This window comes from Bubalus kerabau, chromosome 1 (assembly GCF_029407905.1).
Source record: "Bubalus kerabau isolate K-KA32 ecotype Philippines breed swamp buffalo chromosome 1, PCC_UOA_SB_1v2, whole genome shotgun sequence".
Lineage (NCBI taxonomy): Eukaryota > Metazoa > Chordata > Mammalia > Artiodactyla > Bovidae > Bubalus > Bubalus kerabau.
The window spans coordinates 230,053,371-230,081,006 of record NC_073624.1 but is presented as its reverse complement, the minus strand read 5'-3'; the positions used below and the strand labels follow the sequence as shown (position 1 = coordinate 230,081,006).

Sequence of the window (27,636 nt, the reverse complement as noted above, 5' to 3'; positions counted from 1 at the left end):
AACTTTACCTTTTAGAGAAGCTTTAGGTTCACAGCAAAGTTGAGCAGAAAGTACAGAGTTCATTTATGTCCTCTGTCCCCACATGGGAACAACACATTCCCTTTTTGTGAAGCTGTTATGCATGAGGACGACGCTTTGTGCTAGAGCTTTCCTCAAAGTGTATTCTCATCCATCATTTTATCTTATCCTCACAGCATCCCTTTGAGGAGGCCAGCACACAGCTAACCACATCTGTTTTATAGCTGAGAAGATAGAGGCTTAGAGAGTCTTGCCCCAAGTTACAGAGAAAGGACCAGACCAGAATGTTCTCCCTCTGATTCTTCCTTTCTTTCCTTTCAGTCTTTGGCCCAGTTCCTGGGCTGGTCTGTCTTAAATCCTGACACTTATGAGTTGATGAACAAACTTGAAAACAGGAAGGATATTTTCCAAGACATGGTGAAATACCACGTGAAGTGTGACAATGAAGAAATCCAGACAATCTTGGTGGGTAGTGGTTTTCCCATTTCTCCTCAAGAAAAGGCTGTTCTGGGAACAGCTATCCCTCCCAGGGTTCAGTTCAGTTCAGTCGCTCAGTCGTGTCTGACTCTTTGCAACCCCATGAACCACAGCATGCCAGGCCTCCCTGTCCATCACCAACTCCCAAAGTCCACCCAAACCCAAGTCCCTTGAGTCAGTTATGCCATCCAACCATCTTATCCTCTGTTGTCCCCTTCTTCTCCTGCCCTCAATCTTTCCCAGCATCAGGGTCTTTTCAAATGAGTCAGCCCTTCGCATCAGGTGGCCAAAGTATTGGAGTTTCAGCTTCAACATCAGTCCTTCCAATGAACATCCAGGACTGATCTCCTTTAGGATGGACTGGTTGGATCTCCTTGCAGTCCAAGGGACTCTCAAGTTACCTCAGTCTTAAAACCATGCCTTGGCTTAGCAGCTCTAGAAACTCCATTTTCCTCTGTGCTCAGGGCTGACTTGATTGGTACTAGAGATGGAGTCACCAACCACAATTCCCACTCTGAGAGGAAGCTCTATCTGACAGACCAATGGATAATGGTCAGTTGCTCAGAGCCTCCCTCCGTGAGGTCAGCTAACCGCACCTATTTTATAGCTGAGAAGGTGGGGGCTCAGAGAGTCTTGCTCTAAATTACAGAGGCAGGATCAGACCTGCCTTAGGAGGTCAAACTTTCTGAGCAAAGAAATAGTTCAGAGGGTAGCGTCAGATGTTGGCAGGAAGCCATCACATAGCTTCATCGCTATAGAGTATATCTGGTATTTCATACCTGTGATGCTTACAATAGCCCAGTAAGATGGGCACAGTAAGGATTTTCACCCTATTGTAGACATGAAGAAATTGAGGCCTAGAAGGGGGAAGGAAGTTATCCCCAAATCACACAGCTCACTAAATAGTTCTCATTTAACATTTATCAGGATAATGAGCAAATTATCACTGTTATGAAAGGGCTTCCTTGGAAGGTAGCGAGCACCATGTCATGGGAAATATTGCAACACAGGCTGGATGATCACATATCAAGGATGCTATAGAGGAGAATCCCACGTGGGTGGGAAATAGGATGATAGGCTTTCCAAGATATGTGAAAATCAGTGATCCACCATTCCTGGAATTTTGGACTCAGAAAGATCAAGATTTTACAAGGAAACTGAATTAACCAAAGAGCATTAGATATGATGCCCAGCTGAGTTCCCAAGACTTGTTGGGTTTATGCACTGCACAAGTTGAAAAAATATAAGCCAAATGTGTTCAGAGGGCATTTCTCAAGCTGGAAAGATATCACAACAAATTGGATCATTTTGATCCCAATAACTGGGAAATTCAGAGAAGAAAATATCTAGTTTGGATGAACTGGTTAATGGTTTGCTTGTCTCAGTCCACAATTTTAAGCCACATGATGTATATGTAGACCCTATGGAGGCATGTGAAAGTTGCTAGTCGTGTCCAACTCTTTGTGACCCCATAGACTATACAGTCAATGGAATTCTCCAGGCCAGAATACTAGAGTGGGTCGCCTTTCCCTTCTCCAGGAGATCTTCCCAACCCAGGGATCGAACCCAGGTCTCCCACATTGCAGGTAGATTCTTTACCAGCTGAGCCACAAGGGAAGCCCTATGGAGGCATAGTGAACCAGTTAAAAGTAGGTAGACTCTGCTCTAGATCAAGAAATCTGGAACAAGTTATTGGGTCCAGGTTCCTCTCCCCCTGTAACACAGGGAAAATAGGACCAGAGGGGAAGGAACTTGGCTCAAGTCCCATAGTAAGAGGAAAAGCCAGGGCCATGAGCAAGACCTCCAGGCTCTCAGTTAGTAATAAAAACAGTAAGAATGTCAACAGCATTATTTAATCCTAGCACTCACTATATACCAAGCACTGCTCTCAGTGATTTACATGCATTGTTTTAATTTCATATACATTTTTAAAAATGACTTTGGATAATCTAATTTTAATCTGCCAGTTAAGTATTTTTAGTATCCCCATTTTGCAGATGAGGAATGGGGGATCCAATTGGTAGAGTTTGAATTTACACGCAGGACTCCATGACTCCAAATCCCATGACCTTGAATTACTTGTCAATAAACGCTGAATGGGAGCCTCTCTGAGTTGGTAGCTCTGTTGCAAGAACTTTGGAGGAAGAAGAAAAAAGGAAATGGAAAAGTAGAGACATACTTTGACCTCAGATATAGTAAACTAATATTTTTCTCTGCTCTTTCGGGCCCTGGCAGAAAACCAGAGAGGTGTATGGGAAGGAGCCGTGGGAATGCGAGGAAGAAGAACTGGCTGAGATCCTGGTGAGCTGGGCAGCAGTGCCGGTCCTGACCTGTTGCAAGCGCAGGGCATGCGTGCCCCTGCACGTGTGGGGAGCATCTCTGTCAAGTGTGGCCCTTGCCACTCTGCTCTGATCCTTCCAGCAGACTCAGATCAGGGACGGGGCTGGTGAGGGGTGGGGTGAGGGAGGGACCAAGGGATTCCGCATGTGCCCCAGTCACTTGACTCCATGTTTCATACAGCAAGGAGAGCTGCCAGATGCAGACAAATATGAAATTAATAAATTCCACTTCAGCGACCTGCCCCTGACGGAACTGGAGCTGGTGAAATGTGGAATTCAGATGTACTATGAGCTCAAAGTGGTGGATAAATTTCACATTCCTCAGGAGGTGAGGTTGAAACAAACCTTTGGTTTCCCTTGTTTTCCCTTCCTTTCTTGCTTGCTTAAAACAAAACAAAACAAAACAAAACCTCAATCTGTAAACTGCCTTAGAAAGAGTGTACTCTCAGTTTTTAAGATTTAAAGCATTAGTCACATCACACAGATGAGTCATTTACCAGAAAAGAGACACATGGTTCCTCTGAGCTGTGATGTTTCTCAAGGTAGGTTCTGAGGCACAGAGTTCTGAAGGTTGTGGATAAAAGCGATGCAAAAAAAAAAGTTCCTACAGTTCAACAAGGTGGGAAATGTGTGTTAAATCCATTTAGACAGGGCTTTTCCCCCTGCAGGATTCCTTAGGTGTCCTGTGCATCTAGAGGCATGGGGATGGACAGAAAAGGAGCTGGGGGTGTATTGTGTGCAGAATTTCCCAGACTTCTTTGATTAAAGCAGCAGTCCTAACTGTGCTTTAAACTACATCAGTATCACCTGAAAATGGATCAATGCCAGCACGGGTCCACCAACACCCGCACATACACCCTCTTTCTCCCCCCCCTCTCTCCACTGGCTGTGAGGAATCAGAAATTGTTTTAAGAAGACCTTCCCATACCCCACAGCAAAGCAGATATGCACTCAAGTTTGAGACCCACTGATTTCAACACACCTTTGGTTTTCTCTCCTCCACTTCCTGCAAGTTTCTCCTAGGGCCTTGTTTCATAACCACGTCCATTGTCATAGTATCCAGCCGTCCGAAAGTGCTCTCACAGTCTTAGTGCACTGTGGTCGGGTGTGGGGACCAGAACACTGAGGGGCTCAGCCAGCCGGGCGCCCCCGCCCACCCCAGTGCGGTGCTGCCGCCTTACAGTGTGCTGTGTGTGTGTTCGCAGGCCCTGGTGCGGTTCATGTATTCCCTGAGCAAGGGCTACCGCAGGATCACCTACCACAACTGGCGGCACGGCTTCAACGTGGGGCAGACCATGTTCTCCTTGCTGGTGGTACGAGAACAGGGGGACCCAGCAGCGTGGTGGGAGGGACCTCGGGCTGCTAGGGGCTCCCGCTACCCTGGGCACCTCAGTGCAGCTCGCCAGGCAGCAACCGGCATCATTCTTCTATTTATCGCCTTTTTAAAAAATAGACAACAAGAGTACATGCTTAGCATAAATGAATTCCAAGAAGCGAGAAGTATGTAAAATAAAAAGTGAAAGAAAGGCAGCATTCTACTCCCACCCCCAAGCCAGTATTTGGAGAAAACCATGGCACAGCTCCTTCCAGGTTTCCTTCCAGAAGCATCGAGATAGATATGTTCACACACAAATACACAAAATTTATTTTATTTATAACCAATTAAGCAATATGATTCTATAATATGCTTTTTTATTTGAAAGTATATAAATAATCATGTTTTCCTATATATATATATTATTGTGGTAAAACATATAACCTAAAATTTACCATTTTTAGGTGCATAATTCAGTGGCATCAAGAACATTCACAGTATTGTGCAACCATCACTACTCTCCATCTCTAGAACTTTTCCAACTTCCCAGACACCCTGTCTCCATTAAACAACATTAATACAACTCCCCATTTCCTCAGTCTCCAGCCCCTGGGAGCCAGCATTCTACTTTTTCAGTCTCTATGAATTCCCTTTTTTATAGGTACCTCACCTAAGTAGAATCATACAGTATTTGTCCTTTTGTGTCTGATCAATTTCACTTAGCATAATGTCTTCAAGGCTTATCCATGATCTAATTTTATGACTTCATAGTATTTTGCATTGTTTAAGTAGACAACAATTTCTTTACCTAGCTCCCCTATTCAGAGAAGGCAATGGCAACCCATTCCAGTACTCTTGCCTAGACAACCCCATGGACAGAGGAGCCTGGTAGGCTGCGGTCCATGGGGTCGCTAAGAGTCGAACAGGACTGAGCGTCTTCACTTTCACTTTTCACTTTCATGCATTGGAGAAGGAAATGGCAACCCACTCCAGTGTTCTTGCCTGGAGAAGTCCAGGGACAGGGGAGCCTCGTGGGCTGCCGTCTATGGAGTCGCACAGAGTCGGACACGACTGAAGCAACTTAGCAGCAGCAGCAGCAGCAGCAGCTCCCTTATGAGGATTGCTTTTGATCTTTCACTATTATGAACAATGCTATTATGTCCTTGGATGGACATACCAATGTGTATATATGTGAGTCATTTTGTCTCAGAAGGTTTGGAGCTTTTATATTTCATTTAAAAGTGTTTTCCCATCCAGGTCACAACACAAATCTCTGCCCTTGCCCAGTGTCCCCATCCTCATTCCTTTCCCTTGTGTCTGGAATGGTCAGGCCGGAGAAAGCACTGGGGCCCGGGGGCAGGAATTCTAGCCAGGCTGCCTCTGAAGGTGAAAAACATACCATTTAGACGTGATTTATTTCTTAGAGTCACAAGTCAGCGGCACCTCCTCAGGGCTCTTTCCACCCTCAACTCCAACACCCGGCACAAACAAGGAGTTAAGTGAGGACAGCCAGGGAAAAACTCTTCTGAGCTGTGTTTGAACCAGTAGACCAGGTTTGGAAGGTTTGTTTTACCAGTCTGGACATGTTCCAACACCGTCTAAATCCTCAAAGTCCAGGGCTGTCTGTTTCTCAGCAATCATCCAGTCTGACGCCCTCCACTTTAAGGCCCAGAGGGAGGTGGGACCAGCTAAGGTGACTCGGGAGTAAAACGACCCACCATCACCTTTGCCTGGACTGTCCCAGTTCTAGCACAGAAAGTCCCATATCCCACATCTCAGTCCTGGCAAACGTCTGGTCATCCTGTGGCACCAGGGGTTGAGCCAAGATCAGACCTGTGTTTCCAAGCACCAGGACCTCCCCCTTACTCCTGCTCTCTCAGTCCTGCTTCCAAGGCCCCCACAAAAGGAGTGAGTAGCATCTCTGACTGCCCTTCCAGACTGGAAAGCTGAAGCGATACTTCACAGACCTGGAGGCCTTGGCCATGGTCACCGCCGCCTTCTGCCATGACATTGACCACAGAGGCACTAACAATCTCTACCAGATGAAGTGAGTCAGCCCTTACTGGCCCTTCTCTCTACCTCCTGCCTCTGGGATTGATTACCTAGATCTGAATGGGTCTTAGACAGACTCACTTGCCATGGGGAATTCCCATGGTCCACAGCTTCCCACTTCCTCCTACCCTTTGGTTTTGGGTAAACTCCTGTGATAGAATAATGAAGCTCAAATATGTCCACACCCCAGTGCCTGGGGCCTGGGGATATGTTGCCTTACATTCAAAGGAAACTTCATAAACGTGATTAAGGATGTTGAAATATAGGGATTATCTTGGGTTATCCAAGTGGGCCCCAAATAGTTAGAAGGGTCCTTGTAAGAAGGAGGTAGGAACTCAGGGAGGACAGAAGATGCTACACTGTTGGCTTTGAAGATGCAGGATAAGTCACAAGCCAAGGAATTAGGGGCCTCTAGAAGCTAGAAAAGGCAAGGAAACAGTCTCCTCTAGAACCTCCAGAAGGAACGCAGCTCTTCAGACCATTTTAGACTTCTAAACTCCAGAGCTGAAAGACACTAAATTTTTCTTGTTTTAAGACATTTAAGTTTGTGGTGATTTTTTAGAGCAGCAACAGGAAACTAATAAACTTTCTCACTCTGCTCCTTCCTCTCCTACCTACTGAACTAATTTAAGCCAAGATGTTAGTAACTGCTAATGATTCATTTATTCACCTTGGGTTTATAATGCGCAAAAGGCCAGCATGGTAGGCCCTATGTTAGGCAAAGGAGGTTCCATGGTGAACAAACCAGACACAGTCCCTGACTTCACAGAGCGTATATCCTAGTCTCTGGAGTAGGGGCCAGGAACCATGGTCTTGGGAGACCCTCATGACCACCACGTGGACTGGCAGAGCAGGGACTAGTGTCGTACCCAGGCTCTGCCCAGGGCCCACAGACTATAAGTCATGCTTCTGTGAGTCTTCTCAGTTTCTGCCTGCTGCTCCAAGGTTAGAGATTATGTTTACATTTTACCTTGTAGAAAGTGAAGTACTGATCTCAGTGCTTGGCACACAACAAGAGCTCAGCAAATATTTACTGAATAAAGACGTGAATAAATATGTTGCTTGTGGGAATCCAGTGACTTCTCAGAATCAGGTTTGGAAGATCTGGGGCTCGGCGATCTTTAAAGCACTGGCCCAGTGCCAGTGTCCATGGATGGCTATGGGGACGGGTCTGTAAAACTGCACGTGGCATTGTGTTTGTCTCTTTTTCTGGGGATAAGGGTCCACACTTCTAGGGAGGCCATGTCCCCAAAGAGGCCCATCGTTAGTTATGGAGAAAGTTACAGTATGAGAGCCAGGACACCTGCTATCTAGTCCTATTTCTCACCATCGTACTGTGTGACAAGTCCCTTCTTATTCTTGCACTTCAACCTCTCTGCCTGCAGAATTAGGAGGCAACAGGAACGGATGATGTCTTTAACCTTCATCTCAGCCATTCCATGTTAATCCTCTCTGTGTGTCTCTTTCTCTCCCATTCAGATCCCAGAACCCACTGGCCAAGCTCCATGGGTCCTCCATCTTGGAAAGACACCACTTGGAGTTTGGTAAAACACTGTTGAGAGATGAGGTAGGATGAGGGCCCTCTGCATTGGCTTTGGGGCCTGAGATGGAGTCCCCATCTCACAAGAAGCCTGAGTGTAGCCAGGCATTGGCCTGGACTGTCTCTCTGGTCACCTGGGGCAGCCATCGGGAATTGAATGACTTTACTGCCAGCGTCACTTCTCCCTTCTCTCCTTCTCACATCACTTCTATCCCTCCATTTTCTCTTTAGAGCCTAAATATCTTTCAGAACCTCAATCGCAGGCAGCATGAGCATGCAATCCACATGATGGACATCGCGATCATTGCTACAGACCTTGCCTTGTATTTCAAGTTGGTATTTCTTCTCATTTTAAGAATAAAAATGATTAGGGAATTCCCTGCCAGTCCAGTGGTTAAGACTTGGGAATTTTACTGCCATGGGGCCAGGTTCTGTCCCTAGCAGGGGAAATAAGATCCTGCAAGCTGCAAGGCATGGACAAACAAAAACAATACTGATTATTATAAAAATAATGAACACCACAGTTCTAATTGATTTAGTGAGTATTCTGTGCCAGGTACCACACTTGTGCTATGGACGCATCCATTCTCACTACAGCTCTGAGTTAGATAGTCTTACCCTGTTATACAGTTGGGGAAACTGAGATCAGGGGAAGATTAGCTAAGATCAGATACTAAACCCATGGTAGAGTCTGAGTTAGAACCTAGGTCTTCACTCCCAGGCATTGGTTCTTTTCACCTTTCTTTTTAAAAGTTACACTGCCGTAATTAGCCTCTGAAACAACCAACATTAGAAGGCCAGGGGTTGCCTTATTCTAATATGTGCTCCTTTAACAAACTGGTGTGTTTTGTAGGAAAAGGACGATGTTCCAAAAGATCGTGGATCAGTCTAAGACATACGAGACTCAACAGGAGTGGACGCAGTACATGATGCTGGATCAGACACGGAAGGAAATTGTCATGTGAGTTGAGACAAGACTTAAACCCTGATTGCCTTAAGCCCAGGGTCAAAAGGCAAGATGCTATACTGACAGGCCTCTCCATCTTCAAGAGAGCCCTGCAAAACTTTTCATTCTGGAGGCCTCTGACACACAAAACAAAGAAGTTATGCCAAAACAGCACTGCAAAAATGGTATGTTTACTCTTCATTCTAGCACAAAAATACAAGACAGTACCTGTAGCTCGGTAAGTAAAGAATCTGTCTCCAATACAGAAGACCACCTGTAATGCAGGAGACATGGGTTCAATCCCTGGGTGGGGAAGATACCTTGGAGAAGAAAATGGCACCCACTCCAGTATTCTTGCCTGGAAAATCCCATGGACAGGGGAGCCAGGTGGGCTACAGTCCATGGGGTTGCAAAGGGTCAGACACGAGTGAGTGACTAAGAATGTATGCATGCATGCATACCTCTCTGTATACAAAAAGTACAAGATTTGAAGTACTTCTATGCTAAAATGCAGAATTTTGGTGGTGAAGTGATATAACTTTTGGTGATAAAGTTTTTGATAAAACACAGAGCACTAAACCAATTATGGTTTGAGTGATAGCTAAGTGTTACTCAGAATATATGGGCTTAATCTCTTTAGTGTTCCCTTACACATGGCAAAAGCAGGCATGCAATTCACAAGTTAGTTCCCTGGTTTGTGTGACATTCATAGTGCTTTGTTGGCACAAGGTCTGGTAATGCGACTCAAAGCTTTCTGGTGAATATTTTTTAGTTTCTCAGTATGCTTCCTTGATTCACCTCAGTTGATGGTGGGGTTAGAAATGCAAATTTGAGTCTTTTCATGACTACGTGGCCCAAGCCAATGGGTCCCCTGGCTTCCCTATGACAGGTCCTAGGTGATATTAAAGGAGACAATGCCTGACCCAGGACCCAGAGAACTGTTGTTTGTTTATCCCTAGATGCTTCTGCAGAGGTGAGGTTTAATCAAGTCACGAATTCCATAAGTCCAGAGAAGAGACAGCTGCTGGGACAGGCTCAGGGAAGATGGGGCCAGTTGTCTTTCCCTCAGCTGTGAAGTTGTCCAACCAAGCCTCCCCAAAGGTCCTCCCACCCTGAGGAGCAGTGTGACCTGTGCCCACTGAACAATGAGTCACGCTCTAGTGAGAGCTGCTCCCAGGCAGACCAGGAGCTGCTCCACAATGTTTCAAAATGGTGCTGCAGAAGGACTGAATGAGTGGAAAGAACCCTAAGTTCTTGGACAGGGGGACTTATTATTACAAAGTTGTCTGTTCTCCCTATTTAGTTATTTATTTAAAGTGATTCCAAAGAAAATATCAACTTTATTTTGTGGAGAATTAGGAAGCCAATTCCAAAATCCTTATGAGAATTAAGTATGAAAAAAAGCCAGAAAATTCTGAGGAAAAAAGGAAATAATAGGGGCCAGCAGAACTGAAGATAGCTCAGTCCTAGGTATGAGCAGGAGAGGTCAGTAGACAGACTCAGAAGACAATGCCTGTGCTAAAAGTAGATTTTCTGCCAGTGGAGAAGGATAATTTCATAAATGGTGTTGGGACCATGAGGTGATCTGATGGATTTTTTTTCCCCCCAAGACCAGCAAGCAGTTCTCCAGTGCTCAGTGAACAGACTAAGGGCTCAGCCTCACAAGACTGGCTTCCTTTCAGATGAAGCCAGTCCGGGTTGCCTGTGCTTCTGATTGCCCAGCTATAAACTGGAAGTTGCTGTGAACTCCTCCTTGGGTTTGATTAATTTGTTAGCATGGCCCACAGAACTCAGAGAAGCATTTACTTACATTACTAGTTTAGTATAAGGATTATTACAAAGAATATAGAAGAACAGTCAAAGAGGTACATAAGGTAAGGCCAGAAGGGTCCTGAATGCAGGGGCTTCCATTACTACAGAACTGGGGTGTGCTCATCCATGCTGATGCTTATTAAATCTTTGTTCAATAGTTTTTACAAAGCTTAATCTGCAGCTCCCCCCACCCCTTTCCCAGAGGCCAGCAGGTTGGGCTGAAAGTCCATCCTTCTATTCCCTTGGTCTTTCAGGTAGGCCTGACCCCATCTAGGGACCCTACCCTCAGTCACTCTAAGTCACTTCATTAGCATAAACCCAAAGGGGGCTTCTTGGGAAGGACAAGACACTTGTATCACTAGGGAAATCTCAAGGGTTTTAGGAGCTCTGTGTGAGGAACCAGGGACAAAGAAGAAATATATTTCAGATTCTGCCATAGGTGGTCACAGAGGCAGACCCCTATTTCACTCCTATAGCAAATAAATTCAAGATGAATCAAGGATTTTAAAATAATGAGAAAATAAACTAATAATATGGAGAGAGGAAAAAAGCTTGGGAGAATTGAAAAGAGTAAGCTTTTCTAAGTGTGACATAAAATTCAAAAGTCGTAAAGAGACTGATAAATTTGACTACATGAAACTTTAGAGATTTCTGGACAACACCCACAAAAACTCAGAGCCAAAGTCAGAATTTAAATGATACACTGGAGGGAAATATGTGTAATGCTTCTGACAGAAAAAAAGCTAGTTTCCTCAGTCGTGTTAATATAATTCAAGAAAAAGACTAATCCCACAGAAAAATGAGCAAAAGGCGTGAGCAAACATTTCCCAGAAAAGGAATTACAGTGGGATGTAAACATATGAAAAGATGATGACCTTAGCCATAGTGAGACAAATGAAAAATAAAACTACTTTGGGATATAACTGTTCATCCCTCCTACTGGCAAAGATGAAGTGCTTGCTAACACGTGGTGTTGGGCAAACTGAGGGGCAACAGGCAACCCTATTCACTGTGCTGGGAATGTAAACAGGTGCAGTTTTTGTTTCTTCATTTTTCAATGTTGGCTTATACTTTTTACCCTGACCACCCAGGGCCATGGCAGTGAAAGCACCAAGTCCTAACCCCTGGATGGCCAGGTAGCTCTCCAACAGGTGCAGTTTTACGAAGGGCAATGCCTATCAAAATTGAAACCAGCCATACTCTTTGGCCCAGGAAATCCCAGATCCAGGATTTACCCTACAGAATGTCTCCCACCTATGCTACAAGAAGTATGCATAGAGTTATTCATTGCAACATTACTTGTAATCACAAAAAATATTGAAAAAGACTTAAAAGACCATCATGGGGGACCAGGTTAAATACATTATATTATTTACACACAGTGTGGTGTCATGCAGTTTACAAAGATATGACATGAAAGATTTCAAAAAAAAAAAAAAAAAATAAAGCCAGAAGCAAGACTTCTTGAATCATGGTAAAAGCCAACGTAGTCTTAAGCGGAAGTCTTCAGACTGCACACACAGCCCTTGCAAAGCCTTCCAAGACAAACACAGGCTTGGATGGTCTCAGGGGAATCCGTATTTTCTCTTTACATTATCTTCCGGAGAAAGTGCAGTAGGTGAGGCATGGTCAGTTCCTCACTCTTATCCCATGTGACAAAATAAAGACAAACTTGCCCTTTCTTGAAGTCTATAGTGTGAAGACCCCTGGGGCATCAAACAGAGGGACAATAAATATTGGTGTTTTCAAAGCTCCTTTTAATCATGGCGTTATAAACCCAAGGGAGGGCTTTGGACCTTCCCTGTCTTATATATTTATTTTGTTAGGGCGTTAGAAGTGGAGAGCTTTGTCCTTTGATTGTACAGTGGGGCAGCAGAAGCTGAGCATCTCTTATTTAGCACTCTACTTCCTTCAGAGAATGAACCACACTCTCTGCTGTTAGGCATGTGGGATGGCCCCCTGCTATCAGGGCCATCAAAAAGGTAGCAGTACTTGATTTCATCCATGCTTCTGTCTGTCTATCCATCAATCTATCTAGTCTGCCTACATACCTATCCATCTATTAGTACCTCTGCCTTTCTTAGAATTAAGAATAAAAAATAAGGTGGGTGTCAGCAGAATGCATTCTAATAACATGCTTATATGAAATGAAAAATAAGGGTCAGATTCTTTCTGAAACAAATCTTATTTTCAGGCTTCAGTTGACAATAAAAGACTGGCATTTCCAAGTATGTTACATGGCAGATATTTCCAGAAATAAATGAATCAAACTTGAAGGTTCAAAGTTTTGATGAAAATGTTGCTAAATGTTGTGATAAGATAAAAGCACTTTATAAAAAATACAGCACTGGGAGGGGGAGGGATAAATTGGGAGTTTGGGATGACATATATACACTACCATATTAAAAATAGATAACCAGCAAGGACATACTGTGCAGCACAGGGAACTCTGCTCACTCTTCTGTAATAACCTAAATGGGAAAAGAATTTGAAAAAAAGAATAGATACATGTATAACTGAATCACTTGCTGTACACTTGACGCTAATGCAACATTGTTAATCGCTCCAATATAAGAAAAAAGTCAGAAAATATAAAACTGGAAGATATATTAAAGTGAATAGTGTTTTAATTGACTTAACATATTCTGAGTATCTTGGGTTAACCAAAGTGCCACACAGAAAGTGTCTGGGGTACAATTAATAGTCATATGAGGAATCTTAGTCAAATTTTTATGGCATAATTCCCGGAAACTGAGGAAGTGAATGACTCTAATGTTTGCTTTAGACAAACTTAAAGGAGAATCTGATTAAACTGTCAACTGATAATGTGGAAGAATTTAAAGAATGGAATGATGTTGTAACAAAACTTTTTCCATTCCCAGGGTTTCTAATTGTTGCATCTAATTAGTCTTGCAGTATGAAATATTCACTAACTCATTTTTGGCCATGTCACATGGCTTAGGTCCCCAACTAGGGATTGAACTCTCGCATTGGCAGTGAAAGCTCAGAGTTCTAACCACTAGACTGCCAGGGAATTCCCCATGTATTAACTGATTAAAAAAAAAAAATAGTCCCATCCTCTCTATCAATAGATGAACTTCCAAAAATATTTGAGTTTTTAATAATTTATAAAAAACAGATAATATATTTTATTGTATTGGTTAATCATGTAATAATAGTAATTCACTCCAGAACAGAAGTTTTCTATACTTGGAGATCTATGGTCAAAGACAACAATATTTAGTTACATATTTCAATTAATGGACATATTTGGTTAAAAATCAGTATGAAAAAGTGATCAACACATTTCATATATATATTTGAATATCTGTGATATATATACAGTTATACACATATATAGATATACATACACACAAATATAAAACCTTAGGATAAACTCTGTAGGGGAAGTTAACTGGAAATACATGTTTATGGAGAAAAAAGAATGCAAAGTTCCAGACTTTTGTTTTTAATTGAAGCATAGTTGATGTACAATATTATGTAACTTTTAGGTGTATAATATGGTGATTCACAATTTTTAAAGGTTATACTCCATTTATAGTTATTATAAAATATTGGCTATATTCTGTGCTGTACAATGCATCCATGTAGCTTATTTTATACATAGTAGTTTGTGTCTCTTAATTTCTTATATTGTTATTCCCCACTTCCCTCTCCCTACTGGTAACCAGTGTATCTCCAGTTTGTCCTTCATATCTGTGAGTCTGCTGCTGCTGCTTTTATCATGTTCACTAGTTTGTTGTATTTTTTAGAGTCCATGTTTAAAAGACATCATATAGTATTTGCTTTTCTCTGACTGATTTCACTTAGCATAATACCATCCAAGTCAATCTATGTTGCTGCAAATACAAAATTTCATTCTTTTTTATGACTGGATATTACTCCGTTGGATGGATGGATGTGTGTATGTGTATATATGTATGTACACACACACATATATACATATATGTATATATGTATGTACACACACATATACACACACATACCACATCTTTATCCCTTCATCTGTTGACAGACACTGAGGTTGCTTCAATACCTTGACAACTGTAAACAGTGCTGCCAAGAACATTGGGATGCATGTGTCTTTTTGAATTAGTGTTTTTTCCCCAGATATATAACCAGGAGTGGAGTTTCTGTGTCATTTGGTTCTGTTTTTAGTTTTATGAGAAATTGTCATACTGTTTTCCACAATGGCTGAACCAATTTACATTCCCACCAACAGTGTATAAGAGTTCCCTTTTCTCCACACTCTCAGCAGCACTTCTTTTTTTTTTAATGATAAAGGTCTTTCTGACAAGTGTGAGGTGATCTCTCATTGTGATTTTGATTTGCATTTCCCTGATGATTAGCAATGTTAAGCATCTTTCCATGTTCCTATTGGTAATCTGCGTTTCCTCTTTGGAAAAATGTCTATTCAGTTCTTCTGCTCATTTTTTAATCAAATTGTTCACTTTTTTATTTTCAGGCTGTTTTTTTTTTTATATTGTAGGAATAGTTTATATTTTTGGATACTAAACTTCTTATTGGACATGTCAATTGCAAATATTTTTTCTCATTCTATGGGTTGAATCTTTGGTTTGTCAATGGTTTCCTTTGCTGTGAAAAAGCTTTTCAGTTTAATTAGGTCCCATTTGTTTACTTTTGCTTTTCCTTCCTTTGCTTCAGAAGACAGATTCAAAAAAATATTGGAACAATTTATGTCAAAGAGTGTTCTGCCTACCTTTTCCTCCAGGAGATTTACGGTGTCTGGTCTTAGGTTTGTGTGTGCATGCTAAGTCGCTTCAGTAGTGTCTGACTCTCTGTGACCCTGTGGATTGTAGCCCATCAGGCTCACCTGTCCATGGGATTCTCTAGGCAAAGCCTTCTATCTCCTGCATTGGCAGGCAGGTTCTTTACCACTAGCACCACTTGGGAAGCCTTTAAAACTCTAGAATCTTAAAGAAATGCTGTTTCATTTGTTTTTAAATGGATGGTACACTGATGGTTGATATAAAAATGCTATGCTATTTAGATTTCTTTATATTTAAAGAATAATGCAACCATTTATTTTTATGATCATAATTATTTTTATTAAGCCAAAAACGTAACAGAGCTTTACAGGGAGAACCCAACTACATTTAATTAAACATAAAAATATAGATTAAATAACAACAAAAGAAACAGCCTATCACTGAAGACACATTAATACAAGAAAGTTACAAGGAACCCATTTAAGATTTTTAGAAGGTAACATTCTCAACAATATAAGTGATCTGGGTACCATGATGTAGGAGGAGGTAGTAATACTATTTGCAGAGTCCTTTCAATCTTTCAAGACTGGGTAAGTAAGTCAAGATGTCAACTTAAAAATGTACAAGAAGGTAAACATTTTTCAGAATTCTTCTGGTAGGCACTCAGTGAAAAATGTTCAAAGATCTATAAAGTAGGGTTCTCAATCTTAACACTATTGACATTTGGGAGCAATAACTGTAATAGGGGCTCTCCTGTGCATTTAAAGATATTTAACATAATCCCTGGTTTCTACTCAGTAGATCCCAGTAGCAGCCCCTCCTCCCCAGCTGTGACAAGCAGAACTATCTCCAGACATGGCCAAATATCCCCTGGGAGCAAACGTGGCACCTGGTTGAAAGCACTGCTGTGAAGCGGTCTTGGGGCTGGTCCAGCTATTAGGTGATTAGACACATAATTAGAGCTACTACACACCTGGGTATAGTGTACCTGTTACACACTTAGGGCTTCAGCTCCAGAGGGTCTGGTCTCATCTCTCTCACTTCTTGGTGATTGACCTTGAGCAGGTAACTTCACTTCTCTGTGCCTGTTTCCTCATCTGCTCAGAGAGTAATGGTAGTATCTACCTTATGGATTATCACAGGGGCTGAGCCGGGACACGTGGAGTGCTGTGCTGCATTGCTCATGGCAGGCATGGTGTCAGGCTTTTCATGTGATATAAACAGACCTGTGTATTTTGGCCTTTGTCCCTATTTCCCAACACAGATTCTAAAACCCTTGATAATGATGAGTCATAGACTTGATAGGAGTGTCTTTGGTTCTAAGGGTTTCCCTGGTAGCTCAGCTGGTAAAGAATCCACCTGCAATGCAGGAGACCCCAGTTCAATTCCTGGGTCGGGAAGATCCACTGGAGAAGGGATAGGCTACCCACTCCAGTATTCTTGGGCTTCCCTGGTGGCTTAGCTGGTAAAGAATCTGCCTGCAATGTGGGAGACCTGGGTTCAATCCCTGGGTTGGGAAGATCCCCTGGAGAAGGGAAAGGCTACCCACTCCAGTATTCTGGCCTGGAGAATTCCATGGACTATACAGTCCACGGGGTCGCAAAGAGTCGGACACGACTGGGCCACTTTCACTTTCTTTTGGCTCTAATGAGGCAACTCTTGGTAGAACCCTAGAGGGCTTCAGGATAGGTGCTGATCACTAGAAAGACAAAGATTTCATTAGAAGCTTGAAACTTTCAGCCCCAGCCCAACCTCTGGGGAGGGGAAGAGGACTGAAGACTGAATCAGTCAGTGGCCAATGATTTAATAAACCATGTTTATGGGGCAAAATCTCCATAAAAACCTATGAAAAACAGTTTGAAGAGCCACTAAGTCAGTGAACACATCGACAGGCTGGGAGGGTGACATGTCTGAAAAGGGCGTGGAAGCTCTGTAGGCACTCCCAACCCCACCTTGTCCTGTGCGTCTCTTCCATTTGGCTATTCCTAAGTTATATCTTACGGACATCCCTGGTGGCTCAGACGGTAAAGCGTCTGTCTACAATGCGGGAGACCTGGGTTCAATCCCTGGGTCGGGAAGATCCCCTGGAGAAGGAAATGGCAATCCACTCCAGTACTATTGCCTGGAAAATCCCATGGACAGAGGAACCTCGTAGGCTACCGTCCATGGGGTCGCAAAGAGTCAGACATGACTGAGCGACTTCACTTTCACTTTTCACTTTCAAGTTATATCCTATACGGCAAACTGGCAAAGAGAAGAGTTTTCCGAAGTTTTATGAGTTGTCCTAACAAGTTTTTAAACCTGGGGTTCATGAGAACCCCTTGCCTCTGTAGTCAAGTCAGAGGTGTGGTAGCCTAGGGCTCTGATACTTGCAACTGACTTCCAAAGTGAGGGCAGTCTTATTGGATTGAGCCCGCCAACCTGCAAAATCTGATGCTAGTCAAGTGTTAAAAGTGAATTGTATTGAATCAAATTGAATCTGAGGACACCCAGTTGGTGACAGAATTGGTTGTTTTGAGGAAAAAACCCAGCACTTGCCTCCTCTGCTCTGATTATCTTGGAGGGCTCCGGTTGGTAACCTTCATCTTATTTGAGGTCCACACCTCAACCCTTGAGGTATCTTTTTTTTTTTTTTCTCCTCATCCTGAGGTATGTGGGCTCTTAGTTCCCTGACCAGGGATCAAACTCATGCCCCCTTCAGTGGAAGTCCCTGCAGAATCCTAAGCACTGGACCACTAGGGAAGTCCCAACCACATTTGTGAGTCTCCTGCTTTGCTATCTCTTGGGTCACCCTAATGCAGTGTGCTTACTGTAGGACCAGGATGTTACAGTACCTTCAGAATCAGGGCGTGACATCAGTGATGCCATCCAACCATCTCATCCTCTTTCATCCCCTTCTCCTCCTGCCCTCAATCTTTCCCAGCATCAGGGTCTTTTCCAATGAGTCAGCTCTCTGCATCAGGTGGTCAAAGTATTGGAGTTTCAGCTTCAACATCAGTCCCTCCAATGAACACCCAGGACTGACCTCCTTTAGGATGGACTGGTTGGATCTCCTTGCAGTCCAAGGGACTCTCAAGAGTCTTCTCCAACACCACAGTTCAAAAGCATCAATTCTTTGGCACTCAGTTTTCTTTATAGTCCAACACTCACATCCATACATGACCAATGGAAAAACAATAGCCTTAACTAGACGGACTTTTGTTGGCAAAGTAATGTCTCTGCTTTAGAATATGCTGTCTAGGATGGTCATAATTTTTCTTCCAAGGAGAAAGCATCCTTTAATTTCATGGCTGCAGTCACCATCGGCACTGATTTTGCAGCCCCCCAAAATAAACTCTGCCACGGTTTCCACTGTTTCCCCATATATTTCCCATGAAGTGATGGGACCAGATGCCATGATCTTTGTTTTCTGAATGTTGAGCTTTAAGCCAACTTTTTCACTCTCTCTTTGACTTTCATTAAGAGGCTCTTAAGTTCTTCACTTTCTGCCATAAGGGTGGTGTCATCTGCATATCGGAGGTTATTGATATTTCTCCCGGCAATCTTGACTCCAGCTTGTGCTTCATCCAGCCCAGCATTTCTCATGATGTACTCTTTAAATAAGCAGGGTGAAAATATACAGCCTTGATGTACTCCTTTCCTGATTTGGAACCAGTCTGTTGTTCCATGTCCAGTTCTAAGGTCACTGCTTCCTGACCTGCATACAGATTTCTCAAGAGGAAGGTCAGGTGGTCTGGTATTCCTATCTCTTGAAGAATTTTCCACAATTTGCTGTGATCCACACAGTCAAAGGCTTTGGCATAGTCAATAAAACAGAAATAGATGTTTTTCTAGAACTCTCTTGCTTTTTGATGATCCAGCTGATGTTGGCGATTTGATCTGTTTCCTCTGCCTTTTCTAAAACTAGCTTGAAGGTCTGTAAGTTCATGGTTCACGTATTGTTGAATCCTGGCTTGGAGAATTTTGAGCATTACTTTACTAGTGTGTGAGATGAGTGCAATTGTGCAGTAGTTTGAGCTTTCTTTGGCATTGCCTTTCCTTGGGATTGGAATGAAAACTGACATTTTCCAATCCTGTGGCCACTGCTGAGTTTTCCAAATTTGCTGGCATATTGAGTACAGCACTTTCACAGCATCATCTTTTAGAATTTAAAATAACTCAACTGGAATTCCATCACCTCCACTAGCTTTGCTTGTAGTGATGCTTCCTAAGGCCCACTTGACTTCACTTTCCAGGATGTCTGGCTCTAGGTGATTATACCATTGTGATTATCTGGGTCATGAAGATCTTTTTTGTACAGTATTTCTGTGTATTCTTGCCACCTCTTCTTAATATCTTCTGCTTCTGTTAGATCCATACCATTTCTGTCCTTTATTGAGCCCATCTTTGCATGCAATGTTCCCTTGGTAGCTTTAATTTTCTTGAAGAGATCTCTAGTCTTTCCCATTCTATTGTTTCCTCTATTTCTTTGCATTGATCACTGAGGAAGGCTTTCTTATCTCTCCTTGCTATTCTTTGGAACTCTGCATTCAAATGGGTATATCTTTCCTTTACTCCTTTGCTTTTCACTTCTCTTCTTTTCACAGCTATTTGTAAGGCCTCCTCAGCCATTTTGCCTTTTTGCATTTCTTTTTCTTGGGGATGGTCTTGAGCCCTGTCTCCTGTACAATGTCACAAACCTCCGTACATAGTTCATCAGGCACTTTATCAGATCTAATCCCTTGAATCTATTTCTCACTTTCACTGTATAATTGTAAGGGATTTGATTTAGGTCATACCTGAATGGTCTAGTGGGTTTTCCCTACTTTCTTTAAGTCTGAATTTGGCAATAAGGAATTCATGATCTGAGCCACAGTCAGCCCCCAGTCCTGTTTTTGCTGACTGTATAGAGCTTCTCCATCTTTGGCTGCAAAGAATATAATCAATCTGATTTCGGTATTGACCATCTGGTGACATCCATGTGTAGAGTCTTCTCTTGTGTTGTTGGAAGAGGGTGTTTGCTATGACCAGCGCGTTCTCTTGGCAAAACTCTGTTAGCCTTTACCCTGCTTCATTCTGTACTCCAAGGTCAAATTTGCCTGTTACTCCAGGTATTTCTTGACTTCCTACTTTTGCATTCAAGTTCCCTATAATGAAAAGGACATCTTTTTGGGGTGTTAGCTCTAGAAAGTCTTGTAGGTCTTCATAGAACCATTCAACTTCAGCTTCTTCAGAATTACTGGTTGGGGCATAGACTTGGATTACCGTGATAGTGAATGGTTTGCCTTGGAAATGAACAGAGATCATTCTGTCGTTTTTGAGATTGCATCCAAGTACTGCAGTTTGGACTCTCTTGTTGATTATGATGGCTACTCCATTTCTTCTAAGGGATTCTTGCCCACAGCAGTAGAAATAATGGTCATCTGAGTTAAATTCACCCATACCAGTCCATTTTAGTTAGCTCATTCCTAAAATGTCGATGTTCACTCTTGCCATCTTCTGTTTGACCACTTCCAATTTGCCTTGATTCATGGACCTAATATTCCAGGTTCCTATGCAATATTGCTCTTTACAGCATCGGACTTTACTTCCATCACCAGTCACATCCACAACTGGGTGTTGTTTTTGCTTTGGCCCCGTCTCTTCTTTCTTTCTGGAGTTATTTCTCCAATGATCTCCAGTAGCATATTGGGCACCTACTGACCTGGGGAGTTCATCTTTCAGTGTCCTATCTTTTTGCCTTTTCATACTGTGCATGAGGTTCTCAAGGCAAGAATACTGAAGTGGTTTGCCATTCCCTTCTCCAGTGGACCACGTTTTGTCAGAACTCTCCACCATGACCCGTCCATCTTGGGTGGCCCTACACAGCATGTCTCATAGTTTCATTGAGTTTGTCTGTGGTCCATGTGATCAGATTGGTTAGTTTTCTGTGATTGTGGTTTTCATGCTGTCTGCCCTCTGATAGAGAAGGATAAGAGGCTTATGGAAGCTTCCTGATGGTAGAGACTGACTGAGGGGGAAACTGGGTCTTGTTCTGATGGGTGTGGCCATGCTCAATAAATCTTGAATCCAATTTTCTGTTGATGGGTGGAGTTGTGTTCCCTCCCTGCTATTTACCTGGGTCCAAACTATGGTGGACTTCCTTGGTGGCTCAGCCGGTAAAGCATCTGCCTACAATGTGGGAGACCTGGGTTCAATCCCTGGGTTGGGAAGATCCTCTGGAGAAGGAAATGACAACCCACTCCAGTACTCTTGCCTGGAAAATCCCATGGATGGAGAAGCTGGTAGGTTACGGTCCATGGGGTCGCAAAGAGTCGGACATGAGTGAGAGAGACACTTCACTTCACTAAACTATGGTGGAGGTAATGAAGATAATGGTGAATAATACTTCCTGATAAATAGAAATTATAAGAATTCCAATTTTAGTACCCATAGATTGATATTCTTTAATAGAGGGTCACATTATGACATGTGTAGGTGGGTCAGAGGTACTTTTTGCCTTAATGGCTTCTTCCTCCATTTAAATAAAAATCATATTTCATGACTGTTAGTATAAATGCAAATATAATCCAGGCTTAACTCATTATTCATATATTCACTATTACTTTTTTTTTTAAAGAAACTAAAATTTAAATATTTTCACAAGTGCCTAAAAGTATCCTGAACCCTACTTAGGCACTGCCTTAGAGATAAGTGACCCTGTCATTTTCTTTTTTTTTCAGCAGCTCATCCTCCCCTTCCCCATCCACCCAACCATCTAGAAATGAATGTTACGAATTTAGAATCTGCCCACACTCTGTCCATGGAGTGTTTTTCTCCCAGGGCCACTCTTGCCCTTTGAGACAGACCACATTCTGTCAATGGAATGTGTACCTCTCCAAATAAATCCATTTCTTACCTATCACTTTGTCTCTCACCAAATTCTTTCTCCATGAGACATAAAGAAGCTGAACTTCAGTAAGTCCTGCCACCAGGAACTAAGGCGAGGGATGAAATGATAGTGTGTTTCACCTGACTTCAATCAGGTGAAACTTGGACTCAGTCTTTGCTCCAATTCTGTGCTGAATTCTCCTCTACTCAAGCCCCCTCAGAAATACGCATGTACCCATAGTTTAAAATGTCCCCAATTTTGCTAGTTCAGGGAGACATGGCTTTGGGAAAAGAAGCCCTGGTGTTCCCCTTACTTGCTGCAACTAATAAATCCTTCCTTCTCCACCCTTTCCCCCACCCCATAAAAGAATTTAAAAACAGTTTTTGCATTTGAATCCAAAGGCAACCACTGTGCTAAACATGTTCTTCTAATATTCATCCTGCAAATAATGGAATAGTGGCCAAGACTTTGTATATAGCTGTTGTCAAGCAGCAATTAAGAGCCACTTAAAACCCAGTGAGCTCATCACCTCGGCTCCAGCGTCAGCTGCTACCTGGCGTAAGGTGCTCTCTGTGTTCAAGAGAGGGGAACTTTGGGAAGGACCGGAGAGAAAGTATGAAAACCACGAAGACACCAAAAAAACTGCAAACCGCACAATTCATAAACCACAATGGTGTGGGGCCCGTTGATTAAGAGGTACTTTAATGGTAAATGCCTCCAGGGCTGCTCTCAGTCCTAAGTCCTCAGCAATCTCTCCAGGGCCTGGCATGCAGTGAGCACTCAGCAAAGGCGTGCTGGGTGAGTTAACAACCTCCAACCCCCCTCAAGCCCCAGGCCACGAAGCCCAGGCCTCAGCAGCACATTTCTGGTGGCCAAGCACCAACTGATCTTATCTGTGGCTGCTTTCCCATTGCGATGATGAAACTGAGTAATGCAATCGAGTCCACATGCTCTGCAAAACCTAAAATATTTGCTATCTGGCCCTTTACAGAAAAAGTTGGTGCCTCCTGGTCTCATGTTTTACAAATGAAAAAAATGAGGCTCAGAGAGACAAAGTGACTTACCTAGTGTCGCATGGGCAATCGTGGAACATCAACCAGGTCACCCTATCCCCCTCCCGTACACCCACAGCTTTCCTTGGCTCCCTTCAAACTTCCCCCGCAGGCTACCCACTTCAGACCAAGGGTAATTCCAGGAAGAGTCTGAATGCCTCGCAAGGATGCCTGGGATGCTTCCAGGGTCACACTTCAAGCTAAGGGTCAAGGAGAAGCACTGCTGAGCATCCCAGCTGAGCAGAAGTAATGTTTGCTTTGGACCTGGTGCGCAGGGGCCCATCCTGGTGATTAATATGATGCAGATGATAGTGATGAAGATAAGGCCCATGGTAACACTTATAAAATCATCCTATGTATTGGTCACAGTAACCCCTAGGACAGATATATTGCATTGAGCCCATGAAATTGCTGACTTTCAACTGCTTTTTTTTTTAACTTTTTTATATATAGCTGATGAACAATGTTATGATAGTTTCAGGTAAACTGCAAAGGGACTCAGCCATACATAGCCATGTATCCATGCTCCCCCAAACTCCCGTCCAGGCTGCCACATAACATTGAGCAGGGTTCCATGTGGTATATATTAACAGTAGGTCCTTGTTGGTTATCCGTTTTAAGTACAGCAGGATGTACATATCCACCTCAAACTCCTTAATTATGCTGTTCCCCATCCTTCCCCCTGGCAACCATAAGTTCGCTAAGTCTACTAGTCATGTTTTGTAAGTTCGTTTGTATCATTTCTTTTTAGATTACACATATAAGGAACGCCATACAATATTTCTCCTCTGACTTACTTCCGTCAGTATGACAATCTCTAGGTCATCCATGTTGCTGCAATCAACTGTTTCTGACCCACAAAATCAGAATTTTGTATGACCCAACCTAATGTGATTATCTTATTTCACCAAAGATCAGAGAGAGCCTCAAAGACATAAGTCACTTGTCCTGGATATGACAACTAAGGACAAGAGTGAGGATCTAATTGCTCGGTCTGACTCCAAAGCCTTGCACTAAATTTCATACTGTTTAACTTCACCGCCCCCACCCCCCTCCCCCTGCAATTGATGACTCTCACCCACCTTGAGGATAAGGTTCAAATTTCTCCACAAGTCTTTAGGACTTACTCTAGCTCTCTTCTGCATAATAACCACAGTGTCCTCTTTCATCCTGACACTGCCGTCTTCCTCACTCTGCATGTCTAATCTATCCCCAAGCCGTGCTGAGTTTATTTTTAAATGCCTTGTCTGTCTGGATACTTCATTTTATTGCCACATCCATCTCTTGTCTGGACCCTTCAATGGCTTCCTAACTGGGGTCCTGGGACCTCATCACTGAAGCCACTGTGTTGTTCTCTGCAAAATGCAAATATGACCCCTCCCCCACTCTTCAGTGACTCTTCCTGTTGCTCTTAGTATGGAAATATCCCCACACCCGGGCTCTGGGTCTACCCTGTTCATCTCAGGTCCCCTCTCAACCCCTCTTCCACCTGCTCCCTGAGCCCCTCCTTGCTTCCAGGCTTCCTTCCACCAAGGCCTTTGCGCTAGATGTTCTCTCTGCCTAGAATGTGTTTCCCCTCTGCTCCTTACAGGACTCCCCACAGGCTTCTCTGGGTTCCTAATGCCTAGCATAGTATCTTGGTCAAGGAACACCTAAGGCCACAGTGCTGACTTGAATGTAATGCCTTGTCTTTAGGGCACGAAACTTGGGACTGACTTTTCTGGTGTCCATGTGTCCCCCAGCCCCAGCACCCATCCCATGCATATACCAAATATCTATCTATAAAACACTTAAGTGTTTCCCTAACTCCTGAGAGTAATTGTCACATGCTTTCTTCAGCCAGGGAGAGTAAACATCCAGAGCTCTCCTGAGTATGTGGACACTGACAGGTAACAAGGAACCAGTGACTCCTGGATGCGCAACCAAACATTCATTTGCTTAGTGTGTTTGACAGTAAGCGTAGCATGTTGACAACACTTAACACTGAGCATCAGGCATGTGTTCTGATGTTATTACAAGGAATAAATGTTTTCCTATGGGACTTCTCTGTGGCTCATATGGTAAAGAATCTGCCTGTAATGCAGGAGACCCAGCTTCGATCACTGGGTCAGGAAGATCCCCTGGAGAAGGGAACGGCAACCCACTCCAGTATTCTTGCCTGGAGAATCCCATAGACAGAGGAGCCCAGTGGGCTACAGTCCATGGGGTCGCAAAGAGTCAGACACAACTGCACGACTAACAGTACCACTAAATGTGTTCCTAAGAAGATGTATGCATTTCTGAAAGCTTATTTACTCAAAGAATTTTTTGAGTTTTTGAGGGTTTACTTAAAGAGAGTTAAACTTGTTAATATTTCATAACTCTTAAGGCCTCCCAGACCAGCTTATGTAACCTATGCCAGATACAGCTGGTTCACTGTAAAATCATCCAAGTGCTAGTTAGGTTCAGAGCCCCAAGCTTCTCCAACTGTTCCCCACAGTCTCTGCCCATCCTCTCACCAAGTGGGGTTGACTCTCCCACATGGGGTTGATCCCGTGCTCTCCCGGCCAGGGGGCTCAGGCCCTCTTGCTGTCCTTCCTGAACTGCTGCAGCATCTCTCCTTCCTCCCTCGCCGCCTCCCTCCCTCTCTCTGCTCTATCCTACAGGTGCTGCCAAGCAGCTCTGATGAGTCATGATCCGACCCTGCAACGTCAATGCGCTCCCTGCTTATTGGATACACCTGCACTCCCCGGCGTGGGATTGACACCCACAGCACATGACCCTGGATTCCCCTCCCAGACTTCATGCCGCTGTGCCCCATCTCTGAAATGCCTTACCAAATTTCCTCCTCTTGCTCCAATTCTTTTCACATGTCCCTTCCCTTTCTGTCTTATGTCATACCTACCTGTGTAACAATACCTGTCTTACCTTCCTATTACTGTGAAAGTCCTTTAAGAGTTTATCTTTTAATCCTTTCTTTCCTCAGTCCGTTCCTCTACTTTTTAACATAAGCCTTCCTCACAATGACCAGGGTCGTCCTTCTCCTTTCATCATTCATTACCTGCTGGGGCAAAAAGTAGTTCTCAGGAGAGGAGCAAAAAAAGTCTTAGATAATACAGTGATCTGTGGCCCTCCAGAGGCACAGTATGTCCGTGTTATTAAAATTTCATGGTAAAGTGGTTATAGGAAAGATGTTTAAAAAGGTTCTTTGACAATAGATCAGGGAGGATAAAGAGAGAAAGGTTGAGAAATACTGTTCCATTCTAGTCAGAAGGAACTCTGAGGATGTGATGAGATTTAAATGAAATTGCTATTTATAAAATGCCTAGAACAGCGTGGGGCACATAATGTATAGAATCTCAACATGTGTTCCTGATAATTGCCAGTTTATTGTGCACGTGGGCTTCCCTGGTGCCTCAGACAGTAAAGAATCTGCCTGCAATGCAGGAGACCCCAGTTTGATCCCTGGATTGGGAAGATCTCCTGGAGAAGGGAATGTCAACCCACTCCAGTATTCTTGCCAGGAAAATTCCATGGACAGAGGAGCCTGGTAGGCTACAGGGTCACAAACAGACACGACTGACTCACACACACACATTGTGCACATAATATATCTAGGCACCATGCTAAGATTTTTACACACATTATCTCATTGAATCTTGCACTCACTCCATGAAGAAAGTAGCAGTATTGTTACAGACAAGGAAACTGTGGCACAGAACTTAGTTTAATTGCTTAATGCCAAACTCCTAATAACTGACAAAGGCAGGATTTAAATCTGTTTGACTACAAAACCTGACCTTCAGATGCAGGTGGGCATTGACACCTCTGCTCACAATGGGATGAGGCCACCTACTAGTAGGGGCACAAAAAGAAGAGCTAGATGGAATCAACCAGATACACAGCACTGACTGCCTCTGGACTGATGGATGGTGTCCTTGTGTGCAGGGCCATGATGATGACCGCCTGTGATCTCTCAGCCATCACCAAGCCTTGGGAGGTGCAGAGCAAGGTACGCACTCCTCCTGTCCTAAGAGGAGGAGCATCCCAGTCCTGGTGACAGCAGCTAATGCAGCTTGGATTCTCTAGCTGCTGAGGCAGCCCACTGCTCCATCATCCTCTGGCAAGATGTGGCAATCTCTTGTGATGACATATAGTGGGGTGGTGGGGCAGGAGTGGGGTGTTTTTGCTGAGCTGGAAGCCCAAGAGGGATGGGAGCAGGGTGGGAGGACCGGGGCTGAGACCTGACTCCATGGAGGGCGTCTGCCTGTTGCAGGTGGCTCTGCTGGTTGCTGCTGAATTCTGGGAACAAGGTGACCTGGAGCGCACGGTGCTGCAACAGAATCCCATTGTGAGTAGAGAAGGGACCTCAGCCTGATACTGGGCATGTGATCTTTGGTGGAGAGCAGTGATCTGGCCATGATGGAGAGATGTGCCTCTTCATCCTTGACACACAGATGTGTGACCTTACCACAGAGATGACCTTCCCCTAACGCAGTGGTTCT

General features: G+C 43.5%; 1 protein-coding gene and 1 long non-coding RNA gene across 3 annotated transcripts in view; one reads left to right on the top strand and one right to left on the bottom strand.

Moving 5' to 3' along the window:
* The window catches only part of PDE6A (phosphodiesterase 6A), a 77,446-nt gene that overhangs the window by 45,970 nt on the left and 3,840 nt on the right, over positions 1 to 27,636 (top strand). For both annotated transcript variants that reach the window (XM_055558302.1, XM_055558297.1), the window contains 10 exons: positions 340 to 483; positions 2,731 to 2,796; positions 3,016 to 3,162; positions 4,040 to 4,147; positions 6,087 to 6,196; positions 7,681 to 7,768; positions 7,973 to 8,073; positions 8,595 to 8,702; positions 27,080 to 27,143; positions 27,408 to 27,482. In XM_055558302.1, the coding sequence (XP_055414277.1) occupies positions 340 to 483; positions 2,731 to 2,796; positions 3,016 to 3,162; positions 4,040 to 4,147; positions 6,087 to 6,196; positions 7,681 to 7,768; positions 7,973 to 8,073; positions 8,595 to 8,702; positions 27,080 to 27,143; positions 27,408 to 27,482 (1,011 nt within the window). The remainder of the gene's footprint in view (positions 1 to 339; positions 484 to 2,730; positions 2,797 to 3,015; positions 3,163 to 4,039; positions 4,148 to 6,086; positions 6,197 to 7,680; positions 7,769 to 7,972; positions 8,074 to 8,594; positions 8,703 to 27,079; positions 27,144 to 27,407; positions 27,483 to 27,636) is intronic.
* Positions 11,345 to 25,756, bottom strand: LOC129635365 (uncharacterized). The gene is made up of 3 exons (XR_008706251.1): positions 25,651 to 25,756; positions 12,898 to 12,970; positions 11,345 to 12,205 (listed from the first exon to the last, which is right to left on the bottom strand). It is a non-coding gene; the product is annotated as an uncharacterized LOC129635365 (long non-coding RNA).